Genomic DNA, 23,936 nt, shown 5'->3' with positions numbered 1-23,936 from the left:
GAGTTGATTTACTAAAACTGGAAAGTGCAAAATCTGGTGCAGCTCTGCATAGAAACGAATCAGCTTCCAGTTTTTTTTTTCTTTTTTTTTTTTTTTGTCAAAGCTTAATTGAACAAGCAAGATGCAATTAAGTCAGATTGAGAAAAGCACAAATTAGAAAAACAGCAAACGTTATCACAGGTTTGCGATTAAAAAAAATTTTGAATTAGATTGCGTTATTTGGTGCTTGCACAGTAAACACAAATGTACAGATCATCTGACACTATTGTTGTGACTTGGGGATTCATTTTGGGAAGGAATAGTTTTAGGATTTATAGCAATCCAGGAAAGTCACTGCATTCCATAGTTACATAGTAGGTGAGGTTGAAAAAAGACACAAGTCCATCAAGGTGTGTGATTATATGTCAGTATTACATTGTATATCCCTGTATGTTGTGGTCGTTTGGGCGCTTATCTAATAGTTTCTAGAAACTATCAATGCCCGCCTGAGACCACTGCCTGTGGAAGGGAATTCCACAGCCTTGCCGCTCTTACAGTAAAGAACCCTCTACGTAGTTTAAGGTTAAACCTCTTTTCTTCTAATTTTAATGAGTGGTCAGTCTTGTTAAACTCCCTTCTGCGAAAAAGTTTTATCCCATTATAGTTACATACATTCCAATACTTCTTGCTCATTATATTGAATTTATCCCAGGTATAACAACTGCATAACAGTTTTGAGTGTCCCTGCTCTTCATCAGGTATATGTTCATTGACAATGACAAAGTTTTGGAATGTGGTGACCTTCCTGGACTGATACTTTTGTGTGACAGATTGGAGCCTGTCAGTTACTTACATTCTACATAAGGAGACAGGCGCCTCACCTGCTTTTTTGAGATGTATACATACATGTACTGCACATTTATCTACTTTTTATACTTTTTTCATTTGTGGAAACCAAATCCAGAACCCCCCATGCTTCTAAATGTGACAGGAAGTTACATAAAGTCCCTTGTGACATCACTACACTCCCAATGTAAACACAACATAAAGGCAATGTTTACTTTCACTTCTACAGATCGTTTCTAAAGGAGTGACCTGTAGAAGCATCAGAAACCCGGTAGCTGATTGTTTTAGCTACTGGGCTTAATGCTGAAATCTAGGTGCCAGAGTTCGCTTCTAAAGCTTCATGTACACAGGACGTTTTTACAACCTCTCCTAAACGATTTAACTTGACAGATAGTAACTCAAATATAAAATGTCCTTTTTGCCTCGTTCACATGGCGCATTTAGCCGCATTTGCGTTTAGAAGCGTTGCTAAAAAAAAAAATTAAATTTTTTTGTAAAATGGCCAAAAACGAAAAACGCCTATAAACAAAATGCGGCTAAACGCAGCTTACCACGTTTAGCCACGTTTGGCGTCTGAAACGTCGGAAAGTTTGGCGTCTGAACTCATTTTTTTGCCTTAAAAAAATGGCCTATAAAAGCAACTGCCTAAAAACAGCAGTAAACAAACCTGTGTACATCTACACATAAGATAACATTCAATGAGTTTAGGGGCAGTTGAAAAAACTGTCCAACTGCCTCTGAACGTCCGTTTAGCAGCAGCAGTGTACATGGGGCCTAAGGAGCAATCTGTAGAGCATAGGATATCCAGTAGCTGATCATTTCATCTCCTGGCCTTATTACTGGACCCCAGTTATCACCCGCTGCAGCCGCTGATTCCGGTGTCCTTTTTAACCACTTGCTTACTGGGCACTTAAACCCCCCTCCTGTCCAGACCAATTTTCATCTTTTAGCGCTGACGCACTTTGAATGACAATTGCGCGGTCATACAACACTGTACCCAAACTACATTTTTAGAATTTCTTTCCCACAAATAGAGCTTTCTTTTGATGGTATTTGATCACCCCTGCGGTTTTTAGTTTTTGTTAAAAAAATTGAAAAAGACAGAATTTTTTTTTTTTAATATTTTTTTTATATTTTGTTATAAAATTTTGCAAACAGGTAATTCTTCTCCTTCGTTGATGTACGCTGATGAGGCGGCATTGATGGGCACCGATAGGTGGCAGTGATGGGCACTGATTGATGGCAGCACTGCTAGGTGGCACTTATTGGCACCACTGGTGGGCACTGATAGGTGCCACTTGTGGGCATTGATAGGTGGCACTGCTGGGCACTGTGGGCACTGGCAGGAGGCAATGACAGCAGGCACAGATGAGGCATATGTGCCTCCTTCCTCTTCGGGACCGATGTCCCTTTGACATAAGCCGGTGATCGGCTTTTTTTTCCTCCTCACGCTGTCAGCGTGAGGAGAATGAAAATGATCACCGAGCTTTTGTTTACATCATGTGATCAGCTGTCATTGGCTGACAGCTGATCACATGGTAAGGGGCCGGGACTCGGTGATCACAGTGCGCACACCGCGCGACCTGCAGGGTGCGCGCGGTGCGCGTGCACAGGGGAGGACGTCCCATGACGGCCTCCCGGAAATTGAGGTCTGCGCTGTAGCCGTCATTCGGCTATGGCCCGGACCTCAAGTGGTTAAAATGCCCTGTGACAAAGAACTGTCCCTATGTAATTTAAAAACAGAGACCAGGACTTAACTGATTAAATGGGCTCCCTAAGAAACCATAATTCACTCAAAAGGGTACACATGCACTATGTTTAGAAACACTGCACACCACAATGTATGGTTGCGGCATGTTGCAACCACATCACAGGAGACCAAAGCACATAATGTGTATTGCTGAGCATTACCGCTCTGTGTGAATACATACATGCACACAGTATATCTCTTTGTTTACAGACATTTAATACATAGTAAAGGATTTGCAGGGTACTATGGGTTCACTAAAGAGGCAGAACACAGGTAGTTGCCTGTCTCTTGTCTAGCCTTGCTGACCAAATGCTTGCATAATGCCATTCAATATTGAAGTAGTCACAGAGAAAAGAAACAAAGCACACATAGCAACCACTGGGGCTACTATATATATATATATATATATAATCAATCACAGTCACACACACACACTGTATGAGTATGTCGCAGGAAGCTCAGATTGTTTAGTTAGAGGCCATGTTTTGCAGAGGTGCCTTGAAGCAGCAGTGTGGCTTCACATATAATCAATCACATTTGTTTCAAAAACAGCATGAGCTACTGAGGTATATACACATTTTATTTTTAATCACTTAATCAAATAGAGTTCGGAACCTGTAAACATGTAAAAAAAAAAAAGATGCACCAGAAAGATGTATATTTTATAAAGCAAGCAAAACTGGCCTTTGTCCCCTATGCTTGAAAAAGAGCACATGCTCCGAAACGTCGTCGCTACTGCCTGTGACGTCACCGCGCCCCATGCCTGCGTTCCACCGCTGACCAGAGCCAAGCCTCGGTCCCTTTCCTACACCAAGCCTCTCCTACACCATCCGGAAATCCTGCTGGACAGGACACCCCTTCACATGGACAAGCTTTAATCAGGCACAACAGCGCTGGACGGACGCCACATTAAGAGGACATGTGCTGGAAGTCTCTTTTCTTATATTTAAGTAGATATATGCACCTGTTACACATTGAATGAAACTGGCTCTAACCTGGAGGCGCCTCTTCTGTTTTCTTCCTCTGTGGGGTAGGCCTTTTGGCTAAATCTGGGGCAATATTTGTTACCAGGCCTCAGGGCCTAGCTGGCACTATTTAATTAAATTTTCTCCTTATGTTTTGTTACTTTGCACTTTTTGTCTGGGTTTCTTTTCTCACTAAGATGGAGGGAGGGATCTTCGGGCCTACACAGAAGTATAGGAGGAGGATGTGTGGCCATCCGGTTCCTGGTTCCCCTTTTGGGAAAACCTCTCACCTAGTACTTGTTCTTCTGCTTTGACTGACCATGAGGAGAGGGGCTTGCTGGCTAGGTGGACCAAGTTGAGCCTCGCCCCTGTCAGGAGTCTTGCGCCTTGGGGGGTCAAGGTAAAGTCCTACTCCTTCGGGGGTGGACAAGAGACACACCCTTAAGTGAACTTTTTTTGTGTGTGTTGTACAATTAGGTGTTTAAAAAAAACACTAGGTGCTTTGAGTTGATGCTAGTACAAACTATAAAAGGACATACTTTGTTCATTTTTCACGTTAGAGATTTACAACCACTTTAAGTATTTAACTTTATCTAAGCCCTTCTGGGTAATACAAGAAGACTTTCCTTCTGTTTTAAGCTCATGTTATTTTTAATGAAGAGAATGGATGTGGAGGTAGGCATTTTATATACACATATTTGATTAAGACATGTTGTCACAGAACACCCCGAATCTAAAGTAAAAAACATATTTGAGGTGTAAGACCCCATACACACTATACAACTTTTGTTGTCTGATTTCCTTTAGATGTACCAAAATCATGTAGTGCAAGGGCCTGCCTGATTGCATACAAATTGAAACTCTTAAGGTTTGACCTCATATTATATGGTTTTGGTAATTTCAAAGGAAAAAAATCTACATAAAATTGTATAGTGTGTATCCAGCTTTATACATCAAGAGAATCCAGCATGACTCTGATTTGAAATGAGAAAGTTTCAGACACACCTAAGCAGATACAGAAAACTTTACCCACACTGCTCAGCAAACCACTTATCCTAATAATTTAACAATTAAGGCCTCGTACACATGGTTTGATTGTTGTACGACCGAGCATCTGATTTTTGTCAAAAGCGAGTGTGCAGGATTTTGTCTAGCATACTAACTATCCGCAAATTGTCGTTTGACAAACACAAACATAGTGACGTACTATGAGAGTATAAAGAGGAAGTTCATTTCTCAAGTGCCACCCTTCGGGCCCCTTATGCTAATTTCGTGTTAGTAGAAGTTAGTAGAATTTTGGTGAGCGTTGATTCGCGATTTTCAAATCGTACAAGACAAATGCCTTTTAAAATATGTTTGGCATAACTACATCAGTATCACCAGCAAAGCAGCTTCATTATTATCCCATTATAGAAGATGAGAATGTGCGCTGCATTTCGACATTTCATCAATTGCCGCGTCACGAATGTTAATTCTAGATTACGAACGGTAGTTTACAAGACCGAACTCTTCCCAGATGTTCCTTGATTCTGAGCATGCGTGTTTGTACTTTTGACTTTTGTATGGCGATTTCTGTACTGATCATCTGAAAATCAGATGTTGAGATCACATCCAACAAAAATTTTATAGCCTGCACATCCAGCTTTTGTCTGATGTAAAAGTCAAGTCGTCTGTCGATTGCAGCGTACTAACGATACGAAAATCCACAGACAGCTTGTCTTCAGACTTTTCCCTTCTGATTTTCGTACCGTGTGTAGGAGGCCTAAGTCTTACATTGGAGCTAGAAGCACTCCAATTCCAGCTATTGTTTTTATAGTGCAGGTTAGAAAATAAAAAACTGCATAAGCATTCTCCTTTTTCCCTCCCTCCTTTTGTACAGTGGCTTCTCTACATTTTCTAAAACTGTATGAAAATTGTAAACACCAACCTGTTTGGATGGGATGTTGGTAACATAAATTGAAACTCAACAACGCACGTGTTGTCCTTCAGTTGTCGATGCTGCACGCTATTTAGCTCATATGCAATATATGCCCTTCGCACATACACCTGAAATAACAAGCACAACAAAAGTAAGAAATGTCCAAGCAGCAGAGGTAAAACGCGCTCTAATAACCCTAATTAGCAATTCCTGACATTATTTGAAATTAAAAATCAAGGACTCACTGGCCACCTGAGAGAAGTCTTTAGGTATTAAGGCTCCGTTTCCACTAGTCTGACTTGTCATGCAACTTTGTAATGTTTCATATTCCCATTGCATACCTTCCTGGTATAAGCTCTAAGGGTTTGGGTGCTGCTGCAACAACTAGCTGGATACTGGTTCAAGTCACAATGTAGATATTTGCCAGCACACAAAGGATCAGCACAAAGTGGCATTCAAACGGTTTAGTTTATTGCATGATCACAACACAAAAAGGTGCAACGTTTCGGAGTCACGCAGGACCCCTTCGTTAGGCATGTGATAAACGTGAAATAACAGTGGAGAGAATTTAAATAACCATCAGCTAATCAGAAAATAAAGAGAAACCAAAGCTCCTCCCCCCCAGAGAGGTATGACGTCACACATCCCGCCAAAAAAAGACTAAAAAAATTTGCATAATAAAATGTTAGCATAATTAAAACAGATCAACAAACATATGTAAATTAGCGGTTAACATAAGAAACCACTGACATTACCTGTATTTTGTCATATGAAATTTGATATTGTGGATCCTGAGTCATTTTAGGGACAGGCCGTTGCTAGGGAACATAACTATTGATCTCACGATCTAGATGTCAATCGGTGCTAGTGCAGGGAAGCATTTGTTTTATTAAAACGGCAATCACCGATCGCGCATGTGCGATGCGGCGGTAACCAGGCAACAGGGACGCTGTAGTGCCGAGGGCCGCCGATGCCATGAGCTGCATGATATCGGCGCCAGGTCGGTGCCCGTGTGGGGGTAATTGTTTTAGACTACAGCAATTATCGATGGCCGCGCGTGCGTGATGCGCGGGCAGTGACCAGGCAACAGGGGACGCTGCATTGCCGGGGCCGCCGATGTCAAAGAAACAAATTATGCCGGCTGGCCATCGAGGCAGACTACATCCAATCAAGGAAGGTGGGGAGGAGGAGTAGATGTGGGCAGGGTGAGTGATGTGAGAAGAGAAGAGCAGGAAGTGGAAAAACAAAAGAGAGAGAGAGAGAAACATGGAGGGAAAAAAGGGGGAGATTGGGACCAAGGAGTTGAAATTAGATAAGAAAGAAAAGGATGTAGATAAGAGAAGAGAAGAGAAGAGAAAAAAAGAAAAAAAAGGAGAAGGGGAAAACAAAAGTGATCAAAATAAAATAGAAATAAAAGTAATTATGAAAATAAATGAATAAATAGAAATAGAAGTAGAAAAATAAGGAAGAAAAGAATAAATAAACGTTACTATAAACAATAAACAAATAAATAAAGATAAATAATAAAATAATATAATGGAAATAAATAAAAATAAAATAAAAATGAAAATAAAAATAATAAAATAATAAAATAAATATAAATAATAATAAAAATAAAAATAATAAGAAAAAGTAAAAATTAAATTAAATTTAAAAAATAAAAAATAAAAATAATAAAAGAGAAGGAGAGAGAGAAAGAAAGAGAAAAGAATATAGGGGGGAAGAGAAAGTGGGAAAGGGGGGAAGGGGGGAGGGAGGAGGAAAAAAGGGACTGAACGGCTGGTTATCTGACAATACCGCTGAATATTTATACAATGAACACTCCCACTGTCCAGTCCTTTACGGCCTACCAAAAATCCACAAAGGAATGAACCCTTTGAAATTTAGACCTATTGTGTCTGGCACAGGGTCAATTACCCAACCTCTGGCTCAGCTACTTGACCAGCTCCTACAACCTTTGGTAAAAAAGTTACCAGCCTACATTAGGGATACAAATGACTTCCTAGAGAAACTTAGTGCATTCACGGACTTTGGTGAAGGATGGAAACTTGCAACCATGGACATATGATCCCTGTAAACATGCATACCCAATGATGCTGGACTACAGGCCGTCAGACATTTTTTGACTGATATGGAATCAACACCCATACCCAAAGAGTTTCTCATCGAATGTCTCAATTTTGTGCTTACAAACAACTATTTTTCATTCGAGGGCACCAAGTATGCACAGATCCGGGGTACAGCCATGGGGAGTTTAGCAGCCCCATCTTTTGCCAATCTCTTTGTAGGCCTACTTGAGGAACGTTACATTTATCTATCTGATGCCTTTATCAACCATATTAAATGTGGGTTTAGGTACATCGATGACATTTTCCTTATTTGGAATGACAAGGACGCTTGGTTCTTTGACTTAGTTGATTTTTTGAACAGTATCTTTACAGGGGTTGTGTTCACGCCTGAAATCTCACGATGCAGCATTTCTTTCTTAGATGTAATGATCACTAACTCTCAGGGCTCTCTGGTTACATCTCTCTTCACAAAACCCACTGACAGGATTACACTCTTGCACTATCAAAGTGCACATCCCAAACATCTTCTCAATAGTCTGCCAATATGAGCAATTCTCTTATGAGAGTAGCACGTATTTGTTCTGATGAAGATGACAAACTACGGCAACTTAATAAGATGTACGAGAAGTTTCGGGGAAGAGGGTACCCTGTAGAAGTCCCTGACCATGCACTAACCAAGATTGGGACCACCCGCACTAAGTCCTCTGGGCCTTTGGATCGACTGCTGTTCATCCACACATTCAACCGTGAATCTGACCATATCAGACAAGCCATCAGGAAAAATCGACATATTCTACAAGCCGACAACACATTGGCATATGAACTCAGAACGGGGTCCGTAATTGCATATAGACAGTACAAAACAATTTGTGATGTTCTCGTACAAGCTGACCCTAGACATAAATACGCTAAGACTATACAGAGAATTTCACAGAAGACTGGCTGCTACAAATGCCACAATTGCAATGTGTGTAATTCGCTCATATGTGGTGAACACTTCATGCACCCACATAGGGGTAACTGCTATCGCATAAAAGAGTACCTGAACTGTAACACTGACTACTGTGTTTACATCCTCAAATGCCCATGCACACTTACTTACTTATGTTGGCAAAACAACCGGCCCCTTTAAAAGGAGGTTTCAAAAACACAGAAGTGATATTAGACTCGCTCTAGCAAAAACAGAAGAGGACAGGCAGATCGATCTTAACTAACCAGTGGCAGTGCATTTTGTCAAACATAGACATCAAACACACGAACTAAGGGGTATGGTCATTGAACATGTCCAACAACCCATTAGAGGAGGTGACCATGACCGTCAACTGCTACAACGTGAAGCCTATTGGATCGACACCCTGGAGGTCCATCCTGGAGGACTTAATGCCAACCTATCACTTACATCGCTTTTTGAATGAGAGATAGCTGACCTGTGTCCTTGACTTGAACGATGATTGAACTAATTTCCTTTGACCTTGGAGTTTCTTTCCTTTGCTCACCCCCCCTTCTCCTTTCCTGTATATTTACTCACCTGTCTGGGTGATGGCCTCATGACAATGCAATATGGGACTATTTTGGAACCATTGAGATGTTTCCCACTGATATATTTCCCTGCATATAATGAACCTTCAGATTAAATTTTTGAACATAGGTAGCTAGGCCTTTTGCAACTGCAACCAGGTTCTGAGCCTTCCTTCCTCCCCTCCCCCCCCCCCCCTTTCCCACTTTCTCTTCCCCCTTTTTCTTTTCTCTTTCTTTCTCTCCTCTTTTATTATTTTTATATTTTTTATATTTATATTTAATTTTATTTTTACTTTCTTTCTTATTATTATTAGTTTTAGTTTCATTATTATTTATATTTATTTGTATTTTCATTTTTATTTTTATTTAATTCCATTAATAATTTTATTTGTATTATTATTTTATTTTTTATTTTTATTTATTGTTTATATAACATTTATTTATTCTTTTCTTCCTTATTTTTCTACTTCTATTTATTCATTTATTTTCATAATTACTTTTATTTCTATTTTATTTTGATCACTTTTTGTTTTCCCCTTCTCCTTTTTTTTCTTTTTTTCTCTTCTCTTCGGTTTTCTACATCTTTTTCTTTCTTATCTATTTTCAACTCCTTGGTCCCGATCTCCCCCTTTCTTCCCTCCATGTTTCTCTTTCTTTTGTTTTTCCACTTCCTGCTCTTCTCTTCTCACATCACTCACTCTGCCCACATCTACTTCTTCTCCCCACCTCCCTCGATTGGATGTAGTCTGCCTCAATGGGCGGGGCCAGCCAGCATCATTCGTTGCAGGCCCGGCAATGCAGCGTTCCCTGTTGCCTGGTCCTTGCCCGCACATCACGAATGTGCGGCCGGCGATGACTGCTCTAGTCTAAAACAATTACCTCCCCACAGGCGTCGACCTGGCGCCGATATCATGCAGCTCATGGCATCGGCGGCCCCCAGCACTACAGCATCCCTATTGCCTGGTTACTGCTGCCGCATGGCGCATGCGCGATCGGTGATTGCCGTTTTAATAAAACAAATGCTTCCCTGCACTAGCGCTGATTGACATCTAGATCATGCGATCAATAGTTATGTTCCCTAGCAACGGGCCTGTCCCTAAAATGACTCAGGATCCACAATACCAAATTTCATATGACAAAATACAGGTAATGTCAGTGGTTTCTTATGTTAACCCCTAATTTACATATCTTTGTTGATCTGTTTTAATTATGCTAACTTTTTATTATGCTAATTCTTTGAGTCTTTTTTGGCAGGATTTGTGACGTCATACCTCTCTGGGGTGAAGGAGCTTTGGTTTCTCTTTATTTTCTGATTGGTTGATGGTTATTTAAATTCTCTCCACTGTTATTTCACGTTTATCACATGCCCGACGAAGGGGTCCTGCGTGACTCCGAAACCTGGCACCTTTTTGTGTTGTGATCATGCAATAAACTAAACCATTTGGACGCCACTTGTGCTGATCCTTGGTGTGCTGGCAAATATCTACACTGTCATGGGACTTTGGACACAAAGTCGCATGACAAGTCACAGCCTATTGATTTCAATGGTACCGTTCCAATCTATCTGTATCTTACAGTTGCAAGACTTTGAAAAGGTTCCTGCACTACTCTGATGCGACTTTTGATGCAACTTTGATCCAGAGACTGTAAAGTTGGATCAAAGCTGCACTCCAAAGTCGCACTCCAAAGTCGCACTCCAAATGCGTAGCCTAAAGTAAAATCAAAGGCAAAATGTTATTTTTCATTTTGGATAAAGGGAGGGTTATAGCCCCGGTCAGTTTTGTATTTGCCATCTGTGTCCCGTTGGGGAGATTTCCCTTCACTTCCTGTCCCAAAGGTACAACACAAAGTGAGAGGAAATCTCTCCAAAGTGATGAAATCCCTGGCTGCCACCAGCTTGACCAGAACTAGTGTCTCTGTTGGAAGATTTCCCCTCTATTCCTGTTCTGGTGACACAAAATTTGGAAAAACGGAGAATGAATCTCTCTAATGGGGACACAGACAGCAATATAAACCTCTCCACTTCACCCAAAACTGTCTTTAGTTATACTGTAAGAATCCCTGCTGAATAAGATGTAATTCTAATAAGGCCTTGGTAGGTGAAGGAACTCTATTCTTATAGTCATAGGCTGTTTTATAGTGATTTGCCAGTAAAATTATTTGTCACATTTTTGTTTAGGCATTTACAAGCTCATAGTACACACACTTTTGGGCAAGTTTTAAAAATGGTACCCTACTTGCAATAGCCTGTTCTTGCCCATGGCAATTAAACAAAATAATGTCAGTGCAAATAGATTAACAGCTCTTTGCTATGAATCATGAAAAACAAATCGGTACTAAACCGACAGCTGAAAGTGTGGAGCCCTATGGCTATGCCTCTATTGGCTATTGCACCTAAACGTTCCTATTGGTCTATCGCTAGGGAGAAATCCCTACTGATTAATAGAAAGCTGCATTATGTGGAAGTTGTTGGGTCCACTCTTGAAACAACCAGGAAGTGTCAAAATTTGTAAGTTACAGTGCCCTGAGATTTGTGCAGTCCAGAACCAGAAGACAAACAATGTACTGTTTAATTAGGCGACTATGTGGCAGATGAGGTTTAATGTTGATAAATGTAAAGTTATGCACTTGGGGGCTAAGAATATGTATGCATCATACATACTAGGGGGAGTACAATGTGGGGAGCCCTAGTGGAGAAGGATCTGGGGGTTTTGGTAGATCATAAGCTCAATAATAGCATGCAATGCCAAGCTGCGGTTTCCAAAGTGAGCAAAGTCCTTTCTTGTATTCACCTCCCTGGCGGTAATCCCGAGTGTGGCTCGGGGTGAATTTTCATTACCAAAGGCGGTAACTCCGAGCCACACTCAGGATTGCATCGCAGGATCCAGGCAAAGTTACTTACCTTGTCCCCAGGATCCTGCAATGTTTTCCCGCTGTGTCCGCGGGCTGTGTTCTTCGCTCGATCTATCATAGTGCCGGGCTCCGTTCCCTGCGAGCGTCACGACGCATGGGGACAGAGAACGGTGCCAAATTCAAAAAGTGAAAAACACACAATACATACAGTACACTGTAATCTTACAGATTGCATTACGGTATCAAATCACTTTACCTCCCTTTTGTCCCTAGTGGTTTCTCCAGTGCCCTGCATGCAGTTTTATATTATAAATACTATTCTTTCTGCCTGGAAACTGGAGATTGTCCATAGCAACCAAAAAGTGTCCCTTTATGTCAAAAGCGGTTTTAGACCAGCTAGAAAACAGCGATAATAAATTAGAATCAATTGCAGAATTGAGCGATAGTGATTTGTGGGGAAATTCGTCATCAAACACTGAAAGTAACGACAGCGACAATTCTGCAACTGAGCAAATTTCAGTGTTGTGTGATTTGATTACATTATTGAATAAATTGTATTATTATTATATTATTATTTGTTATAATTATTTATAGTTATTAATTATATTATAATTTATGATTTTGTGTTTCAAACGTTATCATACCCGGGATGTCTACTAGACTCTTGTTTGGACAGATGTAAGTGTGTTATTACTAAGAATTACAGGCCTACAATATAAAACGCCAAATTTCTATGCGAAACAATGTACCGCTTTCAGCATAAAAAATCAGACGTAATCATACCGCCAGAGAGGTTAAAAGAGGTATGGACTCTAGAGAGAGAAATATAATTTTGCCCCTCTACAAATCATTAGTAAGACCTCATCTGGAATATGCAGTTTTCGGCACCAGAAAAAGGATATCGGGGAACTGGAGTGCAGAGAAGAGCAACCAAACTGATAAGAGGCATGGAGGAGCTCAGCTATGAGGAAAGATTAGAGGAACTGAATGTATTCTCTCTTGAGAAGAGGAGAATAAGGGGGGATATTATCAACATGTACAAATACATAAATGGTCCATATAGTGAATTTGGTGTTGAGTTATTCACTTTAATGTCATCACAGAGGACACGGGGGCGCTCTTTACATACAGAGGAAGAGAGATTTCATCTCCAAATACGGAAAGGTTTCTTCACAATAAGAGCTGTGAAAACGTGGAATAGACTCCCGCCAGAGCTGGTTCTGGCCAGCTCAGTAGATTGCTTTAAAGAAAGGCCTGGATTATTTCCTAAATGTACATAATATAACTGGGTACTAACAATTATAGGTAAAGTTGATCCAGGGAAAATCAGATTGCCTCTCGGGGGATCAGGAAGGAATTTTTTTCCCCTGCTTTAGCAAATTGGATCATGTTTTGATGGGGTTTTTCGCCTTCCTCTGGATCAACCGTGGGTATAACTGTGTAGATATGGGATTGTATATATATATTTTTTTTTCTTGGTTGAACTGGATGGACTTGTGTCTGTTTTCAACCTGGCTAACTATGTAACAAAATTATGCACATACAGTATGTGCATAGCTCATTAGGACCCTTCGTGGTTATGCAACCTGTTTCTTATCATTACAGCACAAAATTTTTTCATTCAGGAGTATTGTATGTATTTTTTATCCAAGAAATCCATGTTCTCATGATCTGAATATTTTTATGACCAGGATGCAAGGGTTTTTAGTCGCACTAAACAGTTATATAGCATGTTTCTTTACAAGTATGAACAGCCTTATACAGTGGATAGAGGAAAAAAAAAAATCACCCCCTTTAAAATAATCACATTTAGTTGCTTTGCAGCCTGAAATAAAGACAGACATCATTTTTGTTTTATCCAGCTGTATTTACTAGTGCAACTTATAACATCCAAGTGAAAGATATAACACCAACATGTCAGAAAAAACTTAACCACATTTTGCTTTAATTACAGACTTTAATTTGTTGGGATATGTCTTTGCTAACTTTGCACATCTAGACTTTGCAATATTTGCCCACGTTTCTTTGCAGAACTGCTCAAGTTTAGTTAAATTTGATGGTGACCATTTGTAGACTGCAGTCTTCAAGTCATTCCACAGATTTTTAATGAGGTTTAAGTCTGGGCTCTGACTAGGCCATGCAAGGACATTCACCTTTTTCACTTTCAACCACTGTGTGGTCAGTTTTGGTGTGTGCTTTGGGTCATTGTCATGTTAGAAGGTAAACCTTTCTTTCCACTGACAACTTTCTGGCAGAGGGCAGCAGATTTTCCCTCAAGAATTTTATAGCATTTTGCCCCATCCATTTTTCCTTCTATCCTGACAAGTGCTCCAGTCCCTGCTGCAGAGAAACACCCCCATAACTGGATATTACCACCCCCATGCTTTATGGTTTTATTTCGATGGTGAGCTGTATTGTATTTTCTCCAGACATATCTTTATGTTTTGAAGCCAGATAATTCAATTTTAGTCTCATTCGACACCCTTAAAACGCACCTTGAAGATTCTGAGGCTACATGGAAAAAGCGGTTATGGTCAAATGAGACTAAAATTGAATTATAGGGGTGTTTCTCTGCAGCAGGGACTGGAGCACTTGTTAAGATACAAGAAAAATGGATGGGGCAAAAAACCATCAAATTCTTGAGGAAAATCTGCAGCCCTCTGCCTGAAAGTTGTCAGTGGAAAGGAGGTTTACCTTCCAACATGACAATGACTCATGACTTGAAGACTGCAGTCCACAAACAGTCACCATTAAATGTAACTGAACTTGAGCAGTTCTGCAAAGAAGAGTGGGCAAACATTGCAAAGTCTAGATGTGCAAAGTTAGCAGAGACATATTCCAACAAACTAAAGGCCGTAATTAAAGCAAAAGGTGATTGAACAGAATACTGACATAAGGGGGTGATCCTTTTTTCAACTCAGTGATTCTGTTTTTTGATTGTATTTATTTCTGACATGCTGGTGTTATATCTTTCACTTGGATGTTATATGTTTCACTGAGTAAATACAGCTGGATAAAACAAAAACTGTCTTCATTTCAGACTGCAAAGCAACAAAATGTGATTATTTTAAAGAGGGGTTAGTCTTTTCTATACCCACTGTATTTAAGAAAATTACCTAAGAAAAATGTTGTTCTTTTGTTTTTTGGGTTTTATAATCACATGATCACAGACCCAATGTCATTGGTTCCTGACCTATATCTTGCATTCTCCCTCTTTGCAGAGAGTAAACTAAATTCTCTGGCACATTTCTATATATACATACATGAGCACACACAAATAACTGCATATGGCACATTATATTTCATGGGAGCGCAGCCATGGGGCAGTGAGGATACAAAGCTAATGTAGCTGGTCCTAGGGTAAGAAAGGGAATGATTTACATTATAGGTAAGAGTGGGGATGCTGAATAAAAGTCTGCGTAACTGGATGAAAAAAAAAATCTGTCTGTATTTAATAGTTACAATTATGACCATTGTACAGGAGTTGATTGACTGCATATCAACATGAATATATTTGCTAACACTTACTGTATAAACTTTAAATAGGTTTTTAATTCCTCTACTGGATCTGTTTATGAAGCCATGTATGGTCACACTAAATAGTAATTGCTAAAGAAAAAATGAGTCACCAATTTAAAGACCACACAATAAAGTATCAGCTCCCTATTTTTACCTTGAAAAAAACAAATTCAAAGAAAGAGGAAAAACATTTTTACAACTCTAAGCTGGCATCTGATTGGCTGCAATCTGCAACTTCGTAGAAGAACACAATAAGACTGCAATCAAGATGCTTTTAACCTCCCTGGAGGTTTTCCCGAGTGTGGCTCGGGGTTAAAGTTCAGCCACACTCGGGATTACATCTCAGGATCCTGGTGCAGTGTACTTACCTTGTCCACAGGATCCTTCGATGTCCCCCCGCTGTGTCTGCGGGCTCTGTCCTCCTCCCGAAGCCTCTCTGTGCCGGGCTCCGTTCCCTGCGAGCGTCGTGACGCACGGGGGCGGAGCCTGGCGGCAAATTCAAAAAAGTGAAAATTCATAACACATACAGTACACTGTAATCTTACAAATTACAGTACTATATAAAATCATTTCACCTCCCTTTTGTCCCCAATGCTTTGTCCAATGCCCTGCATGCAGTTTTATATTATATATACTGTTCTTTCTGCCTGGAAACTGGAGATTGTCCATAGCAACCAAAAAGTGTCCCTTTAAGTCAAAAGTGGTATTAGACCAACTAGAAAACAGTGATAGTAAATTAGAACACTTGCAAAATTGAGCGATAGTGAATCGTGGGGAAATGTATTTTATTATTATTATAATTTAAAATAATTTAATAATTATTTATATTTATTTATTATATTATAATTTATGATTTTGTGTTTCAAACTTCATCATACCTGGGAAATCTACTAGACTCTTGGTGGATAGATTTAAGTGTGTTATTGCTAAGAATTACAGGCCTACAATATAAAACGCCAAATTTCTATGCAAAATAATTGTACTGCTTTGAGATGCAGTCAAAATAAAAGGAGATTGGGGATAGGACCCAAGGTGTCCTTACCTTCAGTGAAGGAAAAGGAACAAACTGCGGTTTAACCTGATATAACTTTATTAGAACAATTAGTAGAAAAACATTTTAATCATTGAAAGGAAAGCATAAACAATAGGAGATTGCATAAGGTAAAAACTGACAACGTTGTCACTTAAAAACGCATGCCCATGAGCTCAGCCATATCCAAGTCATCCACACGTGTCAATCATCTCAAGTCATTAAGTGTGACTTAATATATAATGCTTACATATGTTTAGGCGAGGTGAGTTCCGGGAAACCTTGGTAGCACAAGTCGGTACCCGTATTGTGCTTAACCATGGACCTCCAGACTCCCTATATGCCTATAGAGTTGCTGCATTGAGTCTTTACAATGTTAAAGAAAGCATTAGTTATCTCAGACAAATAAATGCAATTCTGGCTAGAAAGTATTCCTGATAGTTAGTGAACAGGACAGGTTTGATTTCTGGATGTAGCACTATCAATCATAGAGATAATAAATATATATATATATATATATATATATATATATATATATATATATATATATATATATATATATATATATATATATAATAAAAATAAAAAAAAAAAAAAAAAAAAAATGCAGCACGCTGTGATGCAGGCATGCGACTTGAGTCCAGGAGAAACAATAGATCCACAACAAGCTTGTTAGTCATTCAGCACCATGTTTCCATGAAACATTAAAGATAGCACCGCATATGGATTGGATCGGAAAATATAGTCAGCTGAGTCAAAATACAGAGCCTCCAAAGAAAGAGAGAAAAAAAAAAAAAAAAATTTTAAATTCTCTTTCCCTTTCCTTCTTCCCTTTCTATTCTTTAAATGTTCAGGCTGTGATTGCTTGCTGGATATACCAGTTGAAAAGAGACTCACTGTTTAGATGATATTAGATTGGTGCTCAATAGCAGCGACAAGGTGGTGAATCCAGAGTCCTTTGCAGGGGTCCACAGGTGTGCAGGATGCAAATCTCTGTATTCCTAGTCCTGGTGACACGCACAGGATGTTATCCACTCAAAACCAGCATGGGGCCGCCTGGCCATTTACTTCCAGTTTTCAGTTGTTTGTGGATTTCCAGTTTGCGGAGATAGGATGAGGGCTAAGGAGTGATGAAAAGCCCAAGTTGGCTATCAGCAGAGGGCATGCGTAGGCACACACACCGACATGTTTCACCCACTTGTGACGTGGGTTTCTTCAGGGTGAAGTGTTTGCATGAACAGAATCCTTTTATAGGCAGAGTGACACTCAGTGAATTACTTCCTGTTACATCACTTCCTGCCTAGACATGGTCATGTTAACCCCATAGGGGAATTCAGACTGCTGTAAGGAAAAAGTGTTTTTACACAGCTGCCATCTTGTGGCAGTATATGACTATTGCAGTTCATAGTATAATCATTGATGTAAAAGGTAAAATCGCCATTCACAAGTTGACATTTTATGCTTTTAATCACATCTATTAAATTCAATAGTAGTTATATTAAGATATGAATGTAAAGCTAAATACAGATAGATACATTTATACAGACTGAGGCTTATTATGATATTTTGACAATCGATCAATTCAGTGAAGATCAACTTATGGAGTCAGGAATACCTGTAAATTCAGCTCAGTGTTTAATCCATTTGGCGCGAGCGTCCCCAGCCGAAAAATCCACTCCTTTTCTTTTTGAAGTAGTATCAGGTCGAAGTCACCTCTTCTTACTGGAAGTTTTAGAGCATAGAACCCCTTAATTTTGAGTCCGTTTGTTTCCCTATTATGATATTTTGAAAAGTGTTCTCCTATGGGGGTATCATCATCTGGGGATCGAATGCTTGAGAGGTGTTCCCCTATACGGACCTTTAAAGGACGCTTTGTTTTGCCTATATACAATTTATGACAGGAACATTCCAGCATATACAGTACTCGTGTAGTATTGCAGTTAATGAAATGTTTAATTTGATACACCTTTCTTCCTGTTGCATCTGTGAATGAGTCAGATCTATCTACAAATCTGCAAATATGGCATTTTCCACAAGCATACATCCCTCGCAATGGAGGCAGGTCCGTGAGCCAATTGCGTGGATTGGGTCTGGTATATTCAGATCTGACGAGTTCATCAGTCAGATTTTTGGCTCTTCTTGCTACCATGAAGGGTTTAGGGCCAACTATAGAAGCCATCTGGGGAGCTCGAGTCAGTACGTGCCAATGTTTAGTCAAGATCGTTCGCACATCTTCCCACTGTGTACCAAACGTGGTGATGATTTTCACTTGATCAGAAAGGCTCTTGTTGGCATCTTGGTCATTCTTTGGTATTAGCAGTTCTTTCCGGTCAATTGCAGATGCTCGTTTGAGATGCAAAAATCTGAAATAATCATACCGCCAGGGAAGTTAAGATGCTATGAAAAGTTTTTCCTTTTTTTTTCCTTGGAAACTGGCTTTCAATCAATAGCCCTTGGATGGGTTCACCTTACTTCAAATACCTCTTGACTTGTGTACATTTATTGTCAGCATCCTTTTATTTGTGTTATATTTGTATTGAAACCCCTCCACCTTCTTTCTCGCAGCCACTTTTGAAATTTGCAGAGATCTGTGAATGAATGAACTACAGTCAGCCACTGTGGCCAACGGACTTACAGTTTCTCAATAGAACACAAGTGCGGTAATTGCTTCTTTAGTAATCCATTGATACTTTCTCCAGCTCTCCAACTGGAAGTCGGTACCCCGTGCAGACATAGAGCTGGAGGAAGAGTCTGCAGGAGCCTGATATTAAAGTGGAAAAATACTAATGAGCAAACAAAATATATATATAGAATAGAACTGAGTAGCTGCCAACATGAAAAAGTGTTTCCACACAGTGCTAATTAGATAAAAGTAAATGTGGCGCTCACTCAATGAGCAATAGCATAAAAGAAAAAACTATAATTAATAATATGCAAATACATAAAGTGACAGTGCATCAAATAACGTGAACTTCACGCACCAAAAGGTGCCATATTAATAAAGTGACAATGCAATAGAATGAGTATAAAGGTGATCAATCAGAGAAAAGCTCATAAATTGAAGTGCTTGTATAAAGAGAGATCAATGAATCCAGATAAAAAACCACTTCCACCACCCGAAGTTCGCTTGTGGTTTGCCCCAGACTCTCACCTCACACGAACACCAGGGCAAGGAACACATTACTAAACTAATATCTGAGGTAACAGACTAATATCTGATGTGGAAGCTTGGAGTATAATCTCCTGTGGACAGATGGAGTTTGAAGTTGATAGACTTACCTCTAGTGCAGCCATTCTTACAACCTGATTGCTGTGGTAGAAAAAGTTGGGTAGGACATCAAAGATAGAGGTCTCAGACAGAATAAGTTTCTGAAAAAAGAAAAAATACAACTTAGGATATTTCATAAGGCAAGATGCAACTCTCTTCTAATTTATCGATTTTACTGAAGTTTTTGCTTTGAACTAAGGTTCTAAAGCATTTGCCAGTGTGTGAGCCACAATAAAGTGTATCTAAAGCCAAGACTTTTTAGTCATAGATAGGAGTAGGGAAGTGTCAAAACCCTTTTCACATTATTTTATTTTTATGCTGCCAGTGTGCTGCTAGGGCCTGCGGAGGTTTCCCTTTACTTCCTGTATGGGAGACACAACAGGAAAAGAGAAGATATCCTCCAAAATGAATGAAATACCCATGTTAGAGAGATGTCATAGGGAACAGTGTCTTAAATGCAGAATTTTCCCTCGCCTCTTGCTCTCGTGGAATTTAGGCTTTTTCTTCACTTTTTGCCTTGGTGACAAGCTTCACCAGGACAAAGAGAAGTACATTTCCCCAGTAGGTTAAGTAATAATAACTTGACAGAGGGTGTAATCCTTCCATACGTTACTCAAAACTAAAAAAATGCTGTATATCAAGCAGATAAAAAAGGCCTAAAAATAGCACCCAAAAAATGTATTAAAAATAAACAACAACAACTAACAACATTTATCTGACATGGCATATATTAAGCAAGTTCTGACTGATATAATGAATATGTTCCAGGAATTTTAATGTATATATTTATAATATATTCTGCAGTGTTGTACCGCAGGAAATACAACAGACATGTACGGAAAATACAAGCATAACCCTAAAACTGGAGCCATCATTTCAAAAGCACTAGTCACTTAACTGCATGTAATAGTACCAGTTCATGAAGTTGCATGATTTACTTTATCTGCAATTATTTGATCTTGTAATCACAAATTACTGTTAAAATTGCATAAGCTTAATTTACAAATTTGATTTAAAAATGTTGATTTAGACATAGGTTCATGTACAACGCATAAAAAATGACATACCCTTACACGTATTCTACTACATTTTTTATCATTCTGGCTTCTTCAGGAAATGCGTGATAGGGATAAAGGTAAGCATAGGTCCCATGAGATCCTTACCTCCAACCGAGTGTTGGAGCTACCAAAGCGTAAAGTACAAAAAAATGAAAAAGGAAAAACTGAAGAAAATTAGAAAAATTGATATGCGGAGTTCATCAGCTGGCACCACAGGAGCACCCCCAAGTCCAGAGTCCAGGGGTGCCCTCACTATACACGTGGAACCCTAAAGAGATCCGGATGATCTGCCTAATTGTGGACATCCCCTATCTGCACATTTATACTATAAACCAGAAAGATTGAAAAACACAACACACCACCTAGTGATTATGAGGCTCCCTTTGGTAGGATTCATAAATTCCCTATCTAATATCTCTTGGCTCTTCACCGCCCATCTACGGTGGGTTCAGGGGTTCAACGTTGGTCCCGACATTCCTGGCGGGGGCTCATGTGGTGGCAGCAGGCGAACTCTGCATATGAATTTTTCTCATTTTCTTCAGTTTTTCCACTTTACCCTTTGGTATCTCCAACTCACAGTTGGAGGCAACTGGACCTATGCTTACCTGTATCCCTTTTAAGCATTTGCTGAAGAAGCCAGAATGGCGAAACATGTAGAAGAATAGGTGTGAAGGGATGTCATTTTTTATTTGTTGTACATGATCCTATGTCTAAATCAATGCATCAATGTTTTTAAATAAAATTTATGCAATTTTAACAGTAGTTTGTGTAATACGAATTTTGCACCTACAAAATCCCATTCTTTAACCTTTTAACCTTTTTGCCAGTAGTCTTTGATCAAAAAGGATGATGGTGCCATTCGATCTTTTTCTGCTACAGTATATATATATATATATATATATATACACACACACACACACACACATACACACACATACATATACACATACAGTATCTCACAAAAGTGAGTACACCCCTCACATTTTTGTAAATATTTTTTTATATCTTTTCATGTGACAACACTGAAGAAATTACACTTTGCTACAATGTAAAGTAGCGAGTGTACAGCTTGTATAACAGTGTAAATTTGCTGTCCCCTCAAAATAACTCAACACAGCCATTAATGTGTAAACCGCTGGCAACAAAGTGAGTACACCCCTAAGTGCAAATGTCCAAATTGGGCCCAATTAGCCATTTTCCCTCCCTAGTGTCATGTGACTCGTTAGTGTTACAAGGTCTCAGGTGTGAATGGGAAGCAGGTGTGTTCAATTTAGTGTTATCGCTCTCACTCTCTGATACTGGTCACTGGAAGTTCAACATGGCACCTCATGGCAAAGAACTCTCTGAGGATCAGAAAAAAAGAATTGTTGCTCTACATAAAGATGGCAAAGCGGTACACGATCAAAATCCAGAGAGTGGTCAGACAGGCAAAGGTCATACACGAGCTGGCGGTGAAGTACAAAATGAGCAGGCTAGAGAGTGGTCAGGAATTCAGGCAGAAGTTCATATACGGTATTCAGAGTCCCAAAGCAGTCACAACACCCAGGGAGCTAGTAAACACAAACGGGCACTGAGAGATAGGAAGTGCTGCTATTTATGGGCTGCTTTAAATGTAGATTGTCCACAGCTGGCAGCAGGTTGGGCTAGCGAGCCTAAGGTAATGCATCAAACTGAGAGAACATAGCCATAACTCCAGAGCTCTTCTGTGGCACAACAAGTAAGACCAGGAACATCCCAGTTCGAATACACCCAGGTACATGACAGTATGAGTGCTGCCAGCATTGCTGCAGAGGTTGAATGGGGTGGGGGCTATAAGAAGTTTGCCAAGACCCTGAAACTGAGCTGCAGCACGGTGGCCAAGACCATACAGCAGTTTAACAGGATAGTTTCCACTCAGAACAAGCCTCGCCATGGTCGACCAAAGGAGTTGAGTGCACATGCTCAGCATCATATCCAGAGGTTGTCTTTGGGAAATAGACATATTAGTGCTGCCAGCATTGCTGCAGAGGTTGAAGGGGTGGGGGGTCAGCCTGTCAGTGCTCAGACCATACGCTGCACACTGCATCAAATTGGTCTGCACGGCTGTCATCCCAGAAGGAAGCCCCTTCTAAAGATGATGCACCAGAAAGCCTGAAAACAGTTTGCTGAAGACAAGCAGACTAAGGACATGGATTACTGAAAGCATGTCCCGTGGTCTGATGAAACCAAGATAAACTTATTTGGTTCAGATGGCGTCAGGCGTGTGTCGTGGAAACCAGGTGAGGAGTACAAAGACAAGTGTGTCTTGCCTACAGTCAAGCATGGTGGTGGGAGTGTCATGGTCTGGAGCTGCATGAGTGCTACGGACACTGGGAAGCTACAGTTCATTGAGGGAACCATGAATGCCAACATGTACTGTGACATACTGAAGCCGAGCATGTGCCCCTCCCTACAGAAACTGGGGCGCAGGGCAGTATTCCAACATGATAACAAGCCCAAACACACCTCCAAGTTGACCACTGCCTTGCTAAAGAAGCTGAGGGTAAAGGTGATGGACTGGCCAAGCTTGTCTCCAGACCTAAACCTTATTGAGCATCTGTGGGCCATCCTAAAATGGAAGGTGGAGGAGCGCAAGGTCGCTAACATCCACCAGCTCCATGATGTCTTCATGGAGGAGTGGAAGAGGACTCCAGTGGCAACCTGTGAAGCTCAGGTGAACTCCGTCCATACCCAAGAGGGTTAAGGCAGTGCTGGAAAATAATGGTGGCCACACAAAATATTGACACTTTGGGCCCAATTTGGACATTTTCACTTAGGGGTGTACTCGTTTTTGTTGCCAGTGGTTTAGACATTAATGGCTGTGTGTTGAGTTATTTTGAGGGGACATCAAATTTACACTGTTATACAAACTGTACACTCACTACTTTGCATTGTAGCAAAGTGTCATTTTTTTCAGTGTTGTCAAAAATGTGAGGGGTGTACTCACTTTTGTGAGATACTGTATATATATTTATTTACACACACAAACATATATACATACACAAAATAATAAATAAATTCTATCCTCACATGAGTATCTAGGTCTCAAAAATGATTCTTGAATGATCAAAGCACAATAAAGTTAATTCCTTTGTAACCCACTATAAGACTTTGTTAATTCTGATAAGCCTTATTGAACTCGCCC

At 40.0% G+C, this 23,936-nt stretch overlaps 1 protein-coding gene across 2 annotated transcripts in view; it reads right to left on the bottom strand.

Moving 5' to 3' along the window:
- ACACA (acetyl-CoA carboxylase alpha) overlaps positions 1-23,936 on the bottom strand; it is a 571,750-nt gene that overhangs the window by 374,023 nt on the left and 173,791 nt on the right. For both annotated transcript variants that reach the window (XM_073616063.1, XM_073616061.1), the window contains exons 27-28: positions 19,727-19,816; positions 5,468-5,586 (exon numbers count right to left, since the gene is read on the bottom strand). In XM_073616063.1, the coding sequence (XP_073472164.1) occupies positions 5,468-5,586; positions 19,727-19,816 (209 nt within the window). The remainder of the gene's footprint in view (positions 1-5,467; positions 5,587-19,726; positions 19,817-23,936) is intronic.

The sequence above is a fragment of the Aquarana catesbeiana genome, linkage group LG02 (assembly GCF_042186555.1).
Source record: "Aquarana catesbeiana isolate 2022-GZ linkage group LG02, ASM4218655v1, whole genome shotgun sequence".
Lineage (NCBI taxonomy): Eukaryota > Metazoa > Chordata > Amphibia > Anura > Ranidae > Aquarana > Aquarana catesbeiana.
The sequence above is the reverse complement of the archived record's forward strand: the minus strand, read 5'-3'. Positions and strand labels throughout refer to the sequence as shown.